The 13,614-nt window shown below is 45.0% G+C and overlaps 1 protein-coding gene across 1 annotated transcript in view; it reads left to right on the forward strand.

Moving 5' to 3' along the window:
- AFG1L (AFG1 like ATPase) overlaps positions 1–13,614 on the forward strand; it is a 206,146-nt gene that overhangs the window by 129,198 nt on the left and 63,334 nt on the right. Inside the window, exon 7 of the mRNA XM_082248831.1 lies at positions 12,833–12,891. Within this exon, the coding sequence (XP_082104957.1) occupies positions 12,833–12,891 (59 nt within the window). The remainder of the gene's footprint in view (positions 1–12,832; positions 12,892–13,614) is intronic.

Below are 13,614 nucleotides of genomic sequence, written 5' to 3' on the forward strand. Positions count from 1 at the left end.
ACTAGCCTATTGGCATTTCTGAAAAATCTTGATGAAAGTATTGAAAATATTATCCTCCTGTCATGGTAGATGGATCCAAATAATTTTGTTTCTGGATTTAGAGATATCCATTGAAAATGGACAATTCAGGACCAGGAATTATTTCAAACCAACAAATCGCATTAGTTGTATTGCACTTGATAGCTGTCACCGTAAGTCTTGGTCATTGAACATCCCCAGAGGGCAATTTATTCGCCTTCGGTGTAATTGTTCGCCTGAAATTTATTTTTACAACAGTCTGAGATTTTATCGAAGAGATTTATACAAAAAGGTTATAAATGGGTTATGATAGAAAAAGAAGTAAAAGATATCAATAATATTATTAAAGGGAAAAAAAACATTTTAAAATTTGTCGAAAATATGGATCCTACAGTTTCCTGAATTCTGGGAGATTGAGAAAGTGGAAAGACATTGGAAGGAAGGGAATTTTATTAGACAGCTTAACCACAGGGAGTCATACTGGATATATGAAAATAATGTACTTTCCCCTGCTGGTCTTTATATAGAGTTTGATTTAAATTAAAGTCCCTCCAGTCTTTTTTTTCCTCTTTTTCCTTAATTTTTCATTGTATTAGTTGTGGTTTACATTTTTAGCACAATTTATCCATTTGAACCAAGCACTGTATCATTTAGTAGTGTATTTGCCAGTGCTTGCATTTTTAACTGCAATTCATGCATGTGATCCAAGCGCCTTGACACTTTATCTTATATTTTTGGTTGCCTATACGTTTACTCAAAATGTATCCATGTGACCTTTCATTTTTTAAGGTTTTTAGAAGTTATCTATTAATGTGATCTTAGTTATTTTTATTATTGGAATATATGATTATATGTAAATCATTTTAATGCTGTAAGGCAGAGTTCTCTGCCTTACAAACTACTGAACAGTAACATTTTTTTTTTACATTTCTGGCTGGTGTGCCATGAGATTCTGCCAAATTTTAAATGGTGCTTTAGCTGAAAAAAAGGTTGAAAAACAGTGTTTTTGTGTTATGTACCACATACTTATAGGACTGCTTATCTCAAGCTATAAACAAGAATATCTAATAGTTCATGGGCACTATAGGACTCATATGCAGTATACTGCTATTTTGTTTCTATCCCTCCTTTCACCCCCTTCCTGTACACCCTTGTCATTTCTCCCATCCCTGTACCTCTCCCCTTTTTTCTCTTCTCCTTCTTTCATCCCTTAATTTCTTCTTTTGCCACCTTAATTCCACGACCTACTTTCCCATTTATCATGTCCTTATGATATAATTTTTCTTCCCAACCATTCCCTTCATTCGTGGAGCAACCACATGATACCTAATTTCCCATTTCCTTATACCAGGGTGGATAAAACCGATGAATATTTAAAATATATATATATACAGTGGGTACGGAAAGTATTCAGACCCCCTTAAATTTTTCACACTTTGTTATATTGCAGCCATTTGCTAAAATCATTTAAGTTCATTCTTCTTCCTCATGAATGTACACATAGCACCCCATACTGACAGAAAAACACAGAATTGTTGACATTGTTGCAGATTTATTAAAAAAGAAAAACTGAAATATCACATGGTCCTAAGTATTCAGACCCTTTGCTCAGTATTTAGTAGAAGCCCCCTTTTGATCTAATACAGCCAGGAGTCTTTTTGGGAAAGATGCAACAAGTCTTTCACACCTGGATTTGGGGATCCTCTGCCATTCCTCCTTGCAGATCCTCTCCAGTTCTGTCAGGTTGGATGGTGAACGTTGGTGGACAGCCATTTTTAGGTCTCTCCAGAGATGCTCAATTGGGTTTAAGTCAGGGCTCTGGCTGGGCCATTCAAGAACAGTCACGGAGTTGTTGTGAAGCCACTCCTTCGTTATTTTAGCTGTGTGCTTAGGGTCATTGTCTTGTTGGAAGGTAAACCTTCGGCCCAGTCTGAGGTCCAGAGCACTCTGGAGAAGGTTTTTGTCCAGGATATCCCTGTACTTGGCCGCATTCATCTTTCCCTCGATTGCAACCAGTCGTCCTGTCCCTGCAGCTGAAAAACACCCCCACAGCATGATGCTGCCACCACCATGCTTCACTGTTGGGACTGTATTGGACAGGTGATGAGCAGTGCCTGGTTTTCTCCACACATACCGCTTAGAATTAAGGCCAAAAAGTTCTATTTTGGTCTCATCAGACCAGAGAATCTTATTTCTCATCATCTTGGAGTCCTTCAGGTGTTTTTTAGCAAACTCCATGCGGGCTTTCATGTGTCTTACACTGAGGAGAGGCTTCCGTCGGGCCACTCTGCCATAAAGCCCCGACTGGTGGAGGGCTGCAGTGATGGTTGACTTTCTACAACTTTCTCCCATCTCCTGACTGCATCTCTGGAGCTCAGCCACAGTGATCTTTGGGTTCTTCTTTACCTCTCTCACCAAGGCTCTTCTCCCCCGATAGCTCAGTTTGGCCGGACGGCCAGCTCTAGTAAGGGTTCTGGTCGTCCCAAACGTCTTCCATTTGAGGATTATGGAGGCCACTGTGCTCTTAGGAACCTTAAGTGCAGCATAAATCTTTTTGTAACCTTGGCCAGATATGTGCCTTGGCACAATTCTGTCTCTGAGCTCTTCAGGCAGTTCCTTTGACCTCATGATTCTCATTTGCTCTGACATGCATTGTGATCTGGAAGGTCTTATATAGACAGGTGTGTGGCTTTCCTAATCAAGTCCAATCAGTATAATCAAACACAGCTGGACTCAAATGAAGGTGTAGAACCATCTCAAGGATGATCAGAAGAAATGGAAAGCACCTGAGTTAAATATATGAGTGTCACAGCAAAGGGTCTGAATACTTTGGACCATGTGATATTTCAGTTTTTCTTTTTTAATAAATCTGCAACAATGTCAACAATTCTGTGTTTTTCTGTCAGTATGGGGTGCTATGTGTACATTCATGAGGAAGAAGAATGAACTTAAATGATTTTAGCAAATGGCTGCAATATAACAAAGAGTGAAAAATTTAAGGGGGTCTGAATACTTTCCGTACCCACTGTATATATATTTTTTTTTTATTATTTAAATCTGATTTTTTTTTTTTTTATCAAATTAATTTTCTCTGTCGCTCATTGACAGACGCAGACTTCTTGATTAATATCAGTAGGGATATACTGCCCCCTACAGGAGTAGGACACTAGGCAGGAAAAAAGTTCTGGCCACACCTTATGGGCAGTCCCAGGGGGTATATCCTCTCTCTCCCTGCTACAGGATGTCAGTTTTTTTCTGCCTAGTCAGGAGTAAGGACCTAAGTTCCTTGCTGGGATCTCTGGTCCTGGCAAGCTTTTTTAGATAAATCTTTTTAGTTAGCTTTTTTTTCTCCAGTTTGTTCCTGTGAGATCTTCAAGCAATAATGCTGGATCTGGGCAACGGGCTGGATGTTGAGATCCGGTGGTCACCCCAGCCGGCCTACGAGCGCGTGCAGACCCTAGCTCCGTGCTGGGTCGGCCGCGACATAGTCCCACTGGACGGGGACTGGCCCCGCGAGTTAAACGTCTAGCCAGGTCGCCTACGACCAGTCGGAATCTGAGTCGCAGCGTCCGTATTGGCCGACAGCCCCCCACCTCGGTGGAGAGGGGTTCTGTCAGGAGTTGGTGCCTGCCTGTTCCGGTATGGTGAGTAGAATGTTCCCCCTCTCCCCCTGATGGGTTTTGGGGTGGACGCGGCCCCCTACCCAGGATGGTCGGACCCTCATGATTCCGGGTTCCCCTCTGTCCTATTACGCACCCCCACCTATCTGCCCCCCTCACTAGTGGGTACAGGCCACATATGGAGGCGGTGGGGGGGCACCACCGGTGTTACCCTAAAGACGATCAGGGGGGGTTAATACCTGTGCTTTCAGGCCCATCTATGATCGATCCGTAGGGTAGGCTCCAGGGGGTCCCCTGTTGACACTGCGGACCGCACAAGGCCGCCATTTTCCCTCGGGCCGCCATTTTGTTGTAGCCTGCATGTCCTCAGCATGGTGGCGGCCATCTTGGTACACCCAGCTCATCCTGCTTGAGAGCTGAGCAGCTGTAGTAATCACCAAGGGCGTGTAAGGGGGCAGAGCTCCTCCCTAGACCCGGGAAAATCACTCCACAAAGACTTCCTGTCAGATAGACAGCGCTGAGAGCAGTCCTGGTTTGAACTCTGGTGCATCAAGTGGTGAGCCTTTTGGGGGTCTCTCTTCTCTCTCTCTGCGGGGGTCTCGAGCACGTGACCACTGGGGGAGCTTTAGCGCTGGGGGATTCTTTTAAAAAAAAAAAAAATTTTTTTTTTTTTTCATTTTGTCATTTTTTGCTGACAGGTTTCCCTGGCATTGCCATGGACCCTGCTGCACATGAGTCCCCATCTGATCCCCTCGAGGTGGCCGCAGGGCCCTCCGATTCTGCACTCACCATTGATTCGCTTTCAGCGGTCCTGGAGTCATTTGTGTCCCGGGTGGAGGTGGCCTGTCAGGGACGGGGGGCTAAAAAACGACCCCCGCCCACCCCTGTCTCGTCCGATACCTCAGACTCTGATCCTGAGCCGGTCGCTGCTGCCGCGGGTTCCTCCTTTAGGGTTGATGTCCCGCGTTCCTCTGACAGTGAGGATGATCTTCCTGCCTCTGCCATAGCGCAGGACAAAGCACTGGTGGACGCACTGATTATGTCAGTCCGGGAGACCCTAAAACTGGAGGTTGCACCAGTGGAGGCAGTTCAGACGGAAGTTGCCTTTGGCACTCGCAAGCCCTCCAAGGTGGAAAAGGTGTTTCCCTTTCCCAAATGCTTTGATGATATTATTAAAGACGAGTGGGCTCATCCAAAACGACCCCCTGGGATGCCTAAACGGATTGCTAGGCGCTACCCGTTTGAAGAGTCCCTCCTTAAAAAATGGACGCTGCCACCTGTGGTGGATCCGCCGGTTTCCAGACTAAATAAAGCCACAGTTATCCCGGTGGAGGATTCCCCATCCTTTCGGGATCCAGTTGACCGTAGGGCGGAATCTGTGTCCCGTTCCATATTCTCCCTGGCAGGATCGGCCCTAAGGCCAGTGTTTACCATTGCTCTGGTTTCACAGACATTGACGGAATGGGCCAAGCTATTACGCCATGACCTGGAGGGGAGAAGTCTCCCTACTGCCGTGCCGGATTTGCTGGAGCAAATAGTGCAGGGGCTAAAATTTGTTTGTGACGCCACACTGGACGCTGCCCCATTGCTGGGACGTGTGTCAACCTCGGCGGTGGTCCTCCGGGGCATGCTATGGTTAAAGTGCTGGTCGGCGGATCAGGCTTCCAAAAAAGCCTTGACTGATCTCCCTTTTCAGGGGGATCGCCTGTTTGGTGCTACGTTGGATGAGATTATTAAGGATCTCACTGGGGGCAAGAGCACCTTTCTACCACAGGCTAATAAAGGTAAGGAACCTCGTCGGAGACAGGAACCTTCCTTTACAGCTCACAAGAGATTTTTTCGCTCCTCCGGGGCAGGCGATAAGGCAAAGTCCTCCAAAGCCCCCCCAGGGGGTTTCAAGAGACCCTGGTCTGGTAAGCAAAAATCCGGTCCTTCCAGACCTGAGGATAAGACTCCTTCAGCCTGAAGGTGCGCCCCCACCCAGATCAAGGGTGGGGGGGGTGTCTTCGCCGGTTCCCGGACCCGTGGCTCTACAGTATTCAAGACAAATGGGTTCACGAGGTCATACGGTCGGAACACAAGATCGAGTTGCGATCGTTTCTACCGGTGCGGTCCTTCGCTTCCAATATGCGACTGTCCCCGAATCGTCTAATGGCTCTGTTGGGGGCAGTGCAGCACTGGATGTAAATGGCGCCCATAGAGGGTGCCTATCTTCACGTTCCCATTTACGCAGGACACCAGCGGTTTCTGCGCTTTGCGGTGGGAGCGGACCATTATCAGTTTGTGGTGTTACCCTTTGGTCTCGCCTCTGCTTTCCGGGTCTTCACCAAAATTTGGGCCCCAGTCCTGGCTTTGTTGCAGCAGCGGGGCATATCGGTCCTGGGCTTCCTGGACGACCTCCTCTTTTGTGCGGAGTCTCCGCAGGCTCAGTGTCATACGCGGACTCTCCAAAAGTGGATTCTTCCCAAATGGAACTGGAATTCCGATTTCCTAGACAATCGGATCCGGCTGAGCGAGCGGACCAGGTAGTTTCTGGTTTGGGGGCCTCGGTCTCCGATGCTTAGTCAGGGGAAGCCCTTTTCTCCGAAAATATCCAGGTTATCGATAAATGTGTTGGTACTGAAAGCGATCAGGTTTTGCCTGGTTCACTGGACCAGGCATCTTCAGGGCTGCTTGGTTCGGATTCAGTCGGACAATGCCACGGCCGTGGTCTATGTCAACCATCAAGGGGACACCAAGAGTGTTCTAGCGGCGGTGGAAGTGGCCAGCATGTTTTGGGCGGAACAGTTCGTTCCGGCTCTGTCTGTAGTTCACGTTCTGGGGATGGAAAAATTGTCAGGTGGACTTTCTCAGCTGTCAGACCTTGGATCAAGGGGAATGGCCTCTTCAGGTCAGGCTGGTCGCAGACGCTCCTTGGCGACTTCCTCTCAGGGAAGAGCCGCTGTCTCAGGGACCGATCGTCCATCCTGCTTTACGATCACTGGCTTTGACGGCTTGGCTATTGAGAGCCAGGTGCTGAAGGACAGGGGTTTGTCTGCTTCAGTTATTCCTACTCTGATTACAGCGAGGAAAGCGACTTCCAGAAAAGTCTATCATCGCACATGGAAGTCTTATATCGCGTGGTGTGAATCCCTTGGGTTTCCTCCACGTTCTTACTGGGTGGCTCGGATATTGGCCTTTCTGCAATGGGGGGTTGAGCAGAAGCTGGCCTTGAGCACTATCAAGGGTCAGGTCTCAGCATTGGCAATCTTCTTCCAGAGGCCACTGGCTACTCATTCTTTGGTGCGAAATTTCATCCAGGGGGTGCGGCACCTGGCTCCTCCGGTGCACGCACCCTTTCCACCCTGGGATCTTAATTTGGTGTTGTCGGTTCTCCAGAAACCTCCCTTTGAAAATATTAGGGAGATTCCCTTGCTTACCTTATCCCAGAAGGTGGCCTTTTTGGTGGCTATCACTTCTGCACGCAGGGTGTCGGAATTGGCCGCATTGTCCTGTCGTTCCCCATTTCTGGTGGTTCATAGGGATAAGGTGGTTTTTCGTCTGAATCCATCCTTCCTTCCTAAGGTGGTTTCAGAGTTTCATTTGAATGAGGATATTGTGTTACCTTCCCTGTGTCCTAAGCCCAGTCATCCTCGGGAGTTTGCGTTACACTCTTTGGATGTGGTTCGGGCGATCAGGGTGTACTTGGCTACTACTGACTCTTTTCGTAAGGCTGATTCACTTTTTGTGATCACGGATGGCCCTAGAAAGGGGTTGCCTGCGTCTGCCGTGACTATCTCCAGATGGATCAGACAGACGGTGGTGCAGGCTTATTCTATTAAGGGTCGGGTTCCTCCGTTCCCTGTTAAGGCACACTCTACTCGGGCTCTTAGTGCTTCCTGGGCCTTCCGCCATCAGGCGTCGGTGCTTCAGGTGTGCAAGGCGGCTACCTGGTCGTCGGTTCATACCTTTACAAAATTTTATAAAGTTGATGTGCTGGCATCGGCGGATGCCTCTTTTGGTCGCAAGGTTCTGCAGGCCGCTGTTTGAGGGGACCGTTGGTCTACCTCGGGGGTTTTTGGTTTTTTCAGTTGGGTCTCATCCTTTTGTTCGATGAGTCCTTGATGCTTCTGGTTGGCTCCGGTTGGGCATTCTGGATTGGATTTTTATTTCTATCATCCCACCCCTCATTTGTGGCACTGCTTTGGGACGTCCCTACTGATATTAATCAGGAAGTCTGCGTCTGTCAATGAGCGACAGAGAAAATTGGATTTTTGACTTACCGTAAAATCCTTTTCTCTTAAGCTCATTGACAGACGCAGGACCCGCCCCTCTAATTTTGAGTTGCGTTGGGTTGAATTCTCTGACACTGCTTTGTTACATAACTGACATCCTGTAGCAGGGAGAGAGAGGATATACCCCCTGGGACTGCCCATAAGGTGTGGCCAGAACTTTTTTCCTGCCTAGTGTCCTACTCCTGTAGGGGGTAGGCTTGTGACGGTATCAGATTTTCATGCTGCGATTAATTGATTAAGGTTTTGCCACGGTATACGGTATTATCACGGTATTCTATTATTAAATTTAAATTATTAGATTTCCACCTCACTTCAATTTCATTGCTGAATTTAGGGGCTTTGGTTCACTTATGCACATTATTATATCGTCAGTCAGTACAGACTCTGTGAACCAGGCCTAAAATAGGTCATCAAGCAGTGTCTGGCCTAACTGGTTATAACTGGTCCTGGCGCTCGGCTCCGATCCGATGGCCTGGTCATTAAGAGGGCAAATCCTTGTGGTCAAGAAGTGGTTAAACCTGAAGGAGGTGTTGTTTATAAATTACTTTACTATTGCTTTAGGCCTGGTTCACATGTATGCGGGTTGGTGGTTCACATGTATGCGGGTTGGCGGTTCACATGTATGCGGGTTGGCGGCCCACATTTGCACAGGCATAGCAGCCCATTGATTTGAACGGGCTGCTATGCCCTCATTTTCCGCAGAAAAAAGGTGCATGCAGCATTTTTTTAAAATTCAGTGGCCTTGAAATTCATCCTGCTTTTGCACCATGCGACTAACCTGCAGTTCCTGCTCTGGCAAGCTTTCTGCATTTTTTGTATACGTGGGCACGGCATTTAAAAACAGTTTGCGTGTGCAGCAACGGCAGGTAAGTCACATGGTGCAAAAGAAGGATGGATTTCATGGCCACTGCATTTTTTTAAATTCTGCATGCACCTTTTTCAGCTGAAAACGCAGGCATAGCAGCTCAAGCCCATTCACATCAATGGGCTGCTATGCCTGTGCAAATGTGGGCCCCCAACCCGCATACATGTGAACCAGGCCTAAAGCAATAGTAAAGTCATTAATTGGTTAAACCTGCAGGAGGACCGGTGTTTTTATCTATTAATGACTTTACTATTGCTTTAGGCCTTAATATAATATAATATATATAATTATATTAATTATAATGTAATATAATATTTACATTTTTGGTAAGCTCGTTCAATGAATCCAAGCTCTGCAAGCTGAGATAACATGCACTGCATTGATGCATTCACACACTTTACTAACTACCAGCAAGAATAAGTCCTTACATTCAGAGAGCACCTGTCATTTCAGATCTATCATGGCAGCGCCTGTTAGCGCGCATCCACTCACCTGCTGCCTCCACATCCCGCACCTTGTTGTGTCACTGCCACAACCCCAGCCATCCCATAAAAGTGAATGGGACTGTCGGGGAGTCAACAGCGGGTCAGAGGAGGAGCCACTGTGGGACAGATATGACAGTTGCTCTGTTAAAAGTGTGATTTAAATTTAGTTGATTTAAATTAAGCCTTTATACTAGTGATTCAAATCAAATCCACCCTGCCTTATACAAATGTGACTTTAAATCTTAGCAATGGAGCAATAATGAACCACAAATAGATGGGTCTAATTAGGCTTTATTACACATGTATATAGAGATTGACAATATTACAGATGTTATTAGTGTGAAAACCTTAGCCCTCTGCACTTCTAACCAACTCATGACAAAGGACTGGTCAACCTCACACCACACCGTCACTGTTTATGCAACAATGACACTCTCAGCCTCACCCCACACAAAGATTTTCCAGCTTGCGGGACCACAATCCAAATGCCTAACGGACTGAGTGCGACTGCGCACTTGTCACTACGTTAAGTTAACTAAGCAATTAACCCTTTAAACCACCACGACTTTTACTGAAAGAGTCAGAAACTTTAACAAGACTAGCAATACATTTATGATTTTAATATAAACATCTGTAACACACACTTTTACCACAGACAGGTATATTCAGAGATTTATACAATAGTGGCGCTGTTTAAGAGACAAGGATTCTTTGAGTTTGCGTTAGAGCAGTAGAGACAGTTTTAACACTTCTCAAATATGGTTTAATAATGAAAAGGTAAAAAATGGTGCCAAATAAAATATTTACAGAAAAAGGGTATTGCAAAAAAAAATAAAGAGACAATAATGCAACAGTAAAATAAAAAGGAGTTGAAATTAGGCTTGTGACGGTATCAGATTTTCATGCTGCGATTAATTGATTAAGGTTTTGCCACGGTATACGGTATTATCACGGTATTCTATTATTAAATTTAAATTATTAAATTTCCACCTCACTTCAATTTCATTGCTGAATTTAGGGGCTTTGGTTCACTTATGCACATTATTATGCACATTATTATATAGTCAGTCAGTGCAGACTCTGTGAACCAGGCCTAAAATAGGTCATCAAGCAGTGTCTGGCCTAACTGGTGATAACTGGTCCTGGCGCTCGGCTCCGATCCGATGGCCTGGTCATTAAGAGGGCAAATTCTTGTGGTCAAGAAGTGGTTAAACCTGAAGGAGGTGTTGTTTATAAATGACTTTACTATTGCTTTAGGCCTGGTTCACATGTATGCGGGTTGGTGGTTCACATGTATGCGGGTTGGCGGTTCACATGTATGTGGGTTGGCGGCCCACATTTGCACAGGCATAGCAGCCCATTGATGTGAATGGGCTTGAGCTGCTATGCCTGCGTTTTCAGCTGAAAAAAGGTGCATGCAGAATTTAAAAAAATGCAGTGGCCATGAAATCCATCCTTCTTTTGCACCATGCGACTTACCTGCCTTTGCTGCACACGCAAACTGTTTTTAAATGCCGTGCCCATGTATACAAAAAATGCAGAAAGCTTGCCAGAGCAGGAACTGCAGGTTAGTCGCATGGTGCAAAAGCAGGATGGATTTCAAGGCCACTGAATTTTAAAAAAATGCTGCATGCACCTTTTTTCTGCGGAAAATGAGGGCATAGCAGCCCGTTCAAATCAATGGGCTGCTATGCCTGTGCAAATGTGGGCCGCCAACCCGCATACATGTGAACCACCAACCCGCATACATGTGAACCACCAACCCGCATACATGTGAACCAGGCCTAAAGCAATAGTAAAGTCATTAATAGATAAAAACACCGGTCCTCCTGCAGGTTTAACCACTTCTGGATTGCAAGGATTTGCCCCTTTAAAGACCAGGCCATCGGATCAGAGCGCCAGGACCAGTCATCACCAGGTAGGCCAGACACTGCTTGATGGCTATATAATAATGTAATGTGGGCTGATATGCGTGTGTGTGTGTGTGTGTATGTGTGTATATATATATATATATATATATATATATATATATATATATTAGAGCTGCACGATTCTGGCCAAAATGAGAATCACGATTTTTTAGCTTGGAATAAAGATCACGATTCTCTGTGTAACAAAAAAAAAAAATTGGGATAACTTTACTGTTACGTTTTTTTTTTTTTATTCATTAAAGTCTATTAATTGCGTTTGAAAGACTGCTGCACAAATACAGTGTGACATAAAATATTACAACAATCGCCATTTTTTTTCTGTAGGGTCTCTGCTAAAAAATATATATAAAATGTTTGGGGTTCTAAGTACTTTTCTAGCAAAAAAAAAACAGATTTTAACTTGCAAGCAACAAGTGACAGAGAAAGATCCAGTCTTTAAGAGGTTAAACTTCCTTTCTCCCTGGCAGAGGGAAGGAAAAGATACAATGTAAACATTTTTGTTTATAGTTACTGGGAGAGCTGTGTGAGTGAATGAGTCATCCAGCTCACTGAAATGTATCAATTCACAAGTCAGACTGAGGAGCAGATAAACTCGGTATTTTAAAAATGCCACAATAACAATACCGTGGCTATGCAATACCGCGATATATCGAATTACCGAAAACCGGCATATGTCTAGTTGAAATTGAAGAATACTTGCAAGTCCTGGTCTGCAGAGTCCAATGAATAAGCAAAGACGGTACAGTGACGATTGGTATTCAAAGTGTTTCTTTGGTATCAAGGGGGTGTTGACCGTGACCATCTGACCAATTATGCGGCTGAGGAGTGGCCCTGGGAAGTCACTGTGTTTGACTTTATCCCAGGTATATCTATAGGTGAACATGCTTATTATTGTCCAGCATGAAATTAGCTTTAAAATGGATATCAATATGGCAGCTTTTAGGAATTTACTTTACCTAGCAGCGTTATTGTATCTTGTTGGCTCCCCATATTGCCTAATATAGAGGTGTTTGAACTCAAAACGTTACAAATGAGGGAAGTAAATTTGTCCTTATTCTGGCAATGCTGTTAATATTTCATGAGTTATCAAATATACTGAAGTTTTAGAGTCTTGGCTGATAAGCAGGAATGTGTATTGCTACGATTAACAATAGGGGGAAGAGCTGGCATATATCTTTAAACTCCAGTCACTCAAGCGGGCAAGTCAGGCAGCTTTCTTAGGTTTTCCAGACTGAAGTGTGGATTCTGATAATAAGCATGAGAGGGGGTCTGCCCCGTTCTGATCTGATAAGGAGGTCCTGGCATCAGCTAACAGTGTGTGTATTGTACCAGATGCTTCCTGGGGGGATGAAGAGGACCACTGCTGCTTTTTACCAACTTGTGTTACAAACTGTCATGGCCGAATTCTGAACAACATGGCGTCCTTGCCCTTTCACACAGCTTTGTGAGGGGGCCAGTATGCCATACTATTACAATTAGAAACAATAATTGCTGTCTATTAAAAAAATGCACATTGAGACTGTTTATGATACTTTATGGGTGTGGAACTTCTCACCAAATGTCTTGTGTATTTAATTTTTTTCTTGTTATTTCTTGAAAATCAATAAAAAAAATAAGATTATACATAATTGTGTTTCAGATCTCTATAAAAATGGACTTCAGAGGGCTAATTTTGTTCCATTCATTGCTGTTCTAAAGGTAAGTGATGTAATATATTGAATGTATTTTTAATGGCATGATCATTAAAGTGGTTCTAAAGACAGAATTTGTTTTATCCTTTTATCCTAATGCATTCTATGCATTAAAATAAAAAATCCTTCTGTGTGTAGCAGCCCCCCTCAGCCCTCCTAATACTTATCTTAGCCATCTCTATCCAGCGATGTTGCAGGACAGACTCCGCTGTCTGTGACTCTCCATCCTCATTGGCGGCAGCAGGCACCATTGGCTCCCACTGCTATCAAAGTCAGTGAGCCAATGAGGAGAAAGATGGGGCGGAGCTGGGCTGCGGCTCAGTGTCTGAATGGACACGTGGAGCTTCGGCTCGGCTTGGGTGCCCCCATAGCAAGCTGCTTGCTGTGGGTGCATTTGGGAACTCAATCTTTGCATTCACAGCGCACAGAGGCAGCAGCAGGAACCATTGCCTCCTTCTGCTGTCAATCAAATCCTGTAAGAAGAAAGTGGGGGGCAGGGCCGAGTCACGCTGTGTGTGTCTATGGACACACACACATATCTGGGGAAAAAAGGTTTTACACTTATCGCGCTTAGGTTTCCCAATATAAATGTCTCAGTGTATACAATGTCCACCTATTGCATTAAATTGTTTCCAGCTGTCCCTCAAACCATACATAAGAGGATGCAAGTAACCTCAAATGACAAAAAAAAAAAAAACTACAGAGGGAAGCGCACAGACTAGTACAATTA

Source organism: Pelophylax lessonae (assembly GCF_965119305.1).
Source record: "Pelophylax lessonae genome assembly, chromosome: 3".
NCBI lineage: Eukaryota > Metazoa > Chordata > Amphibia > Anura > Ranidae > Pelophylax > Pelophylax lessonae.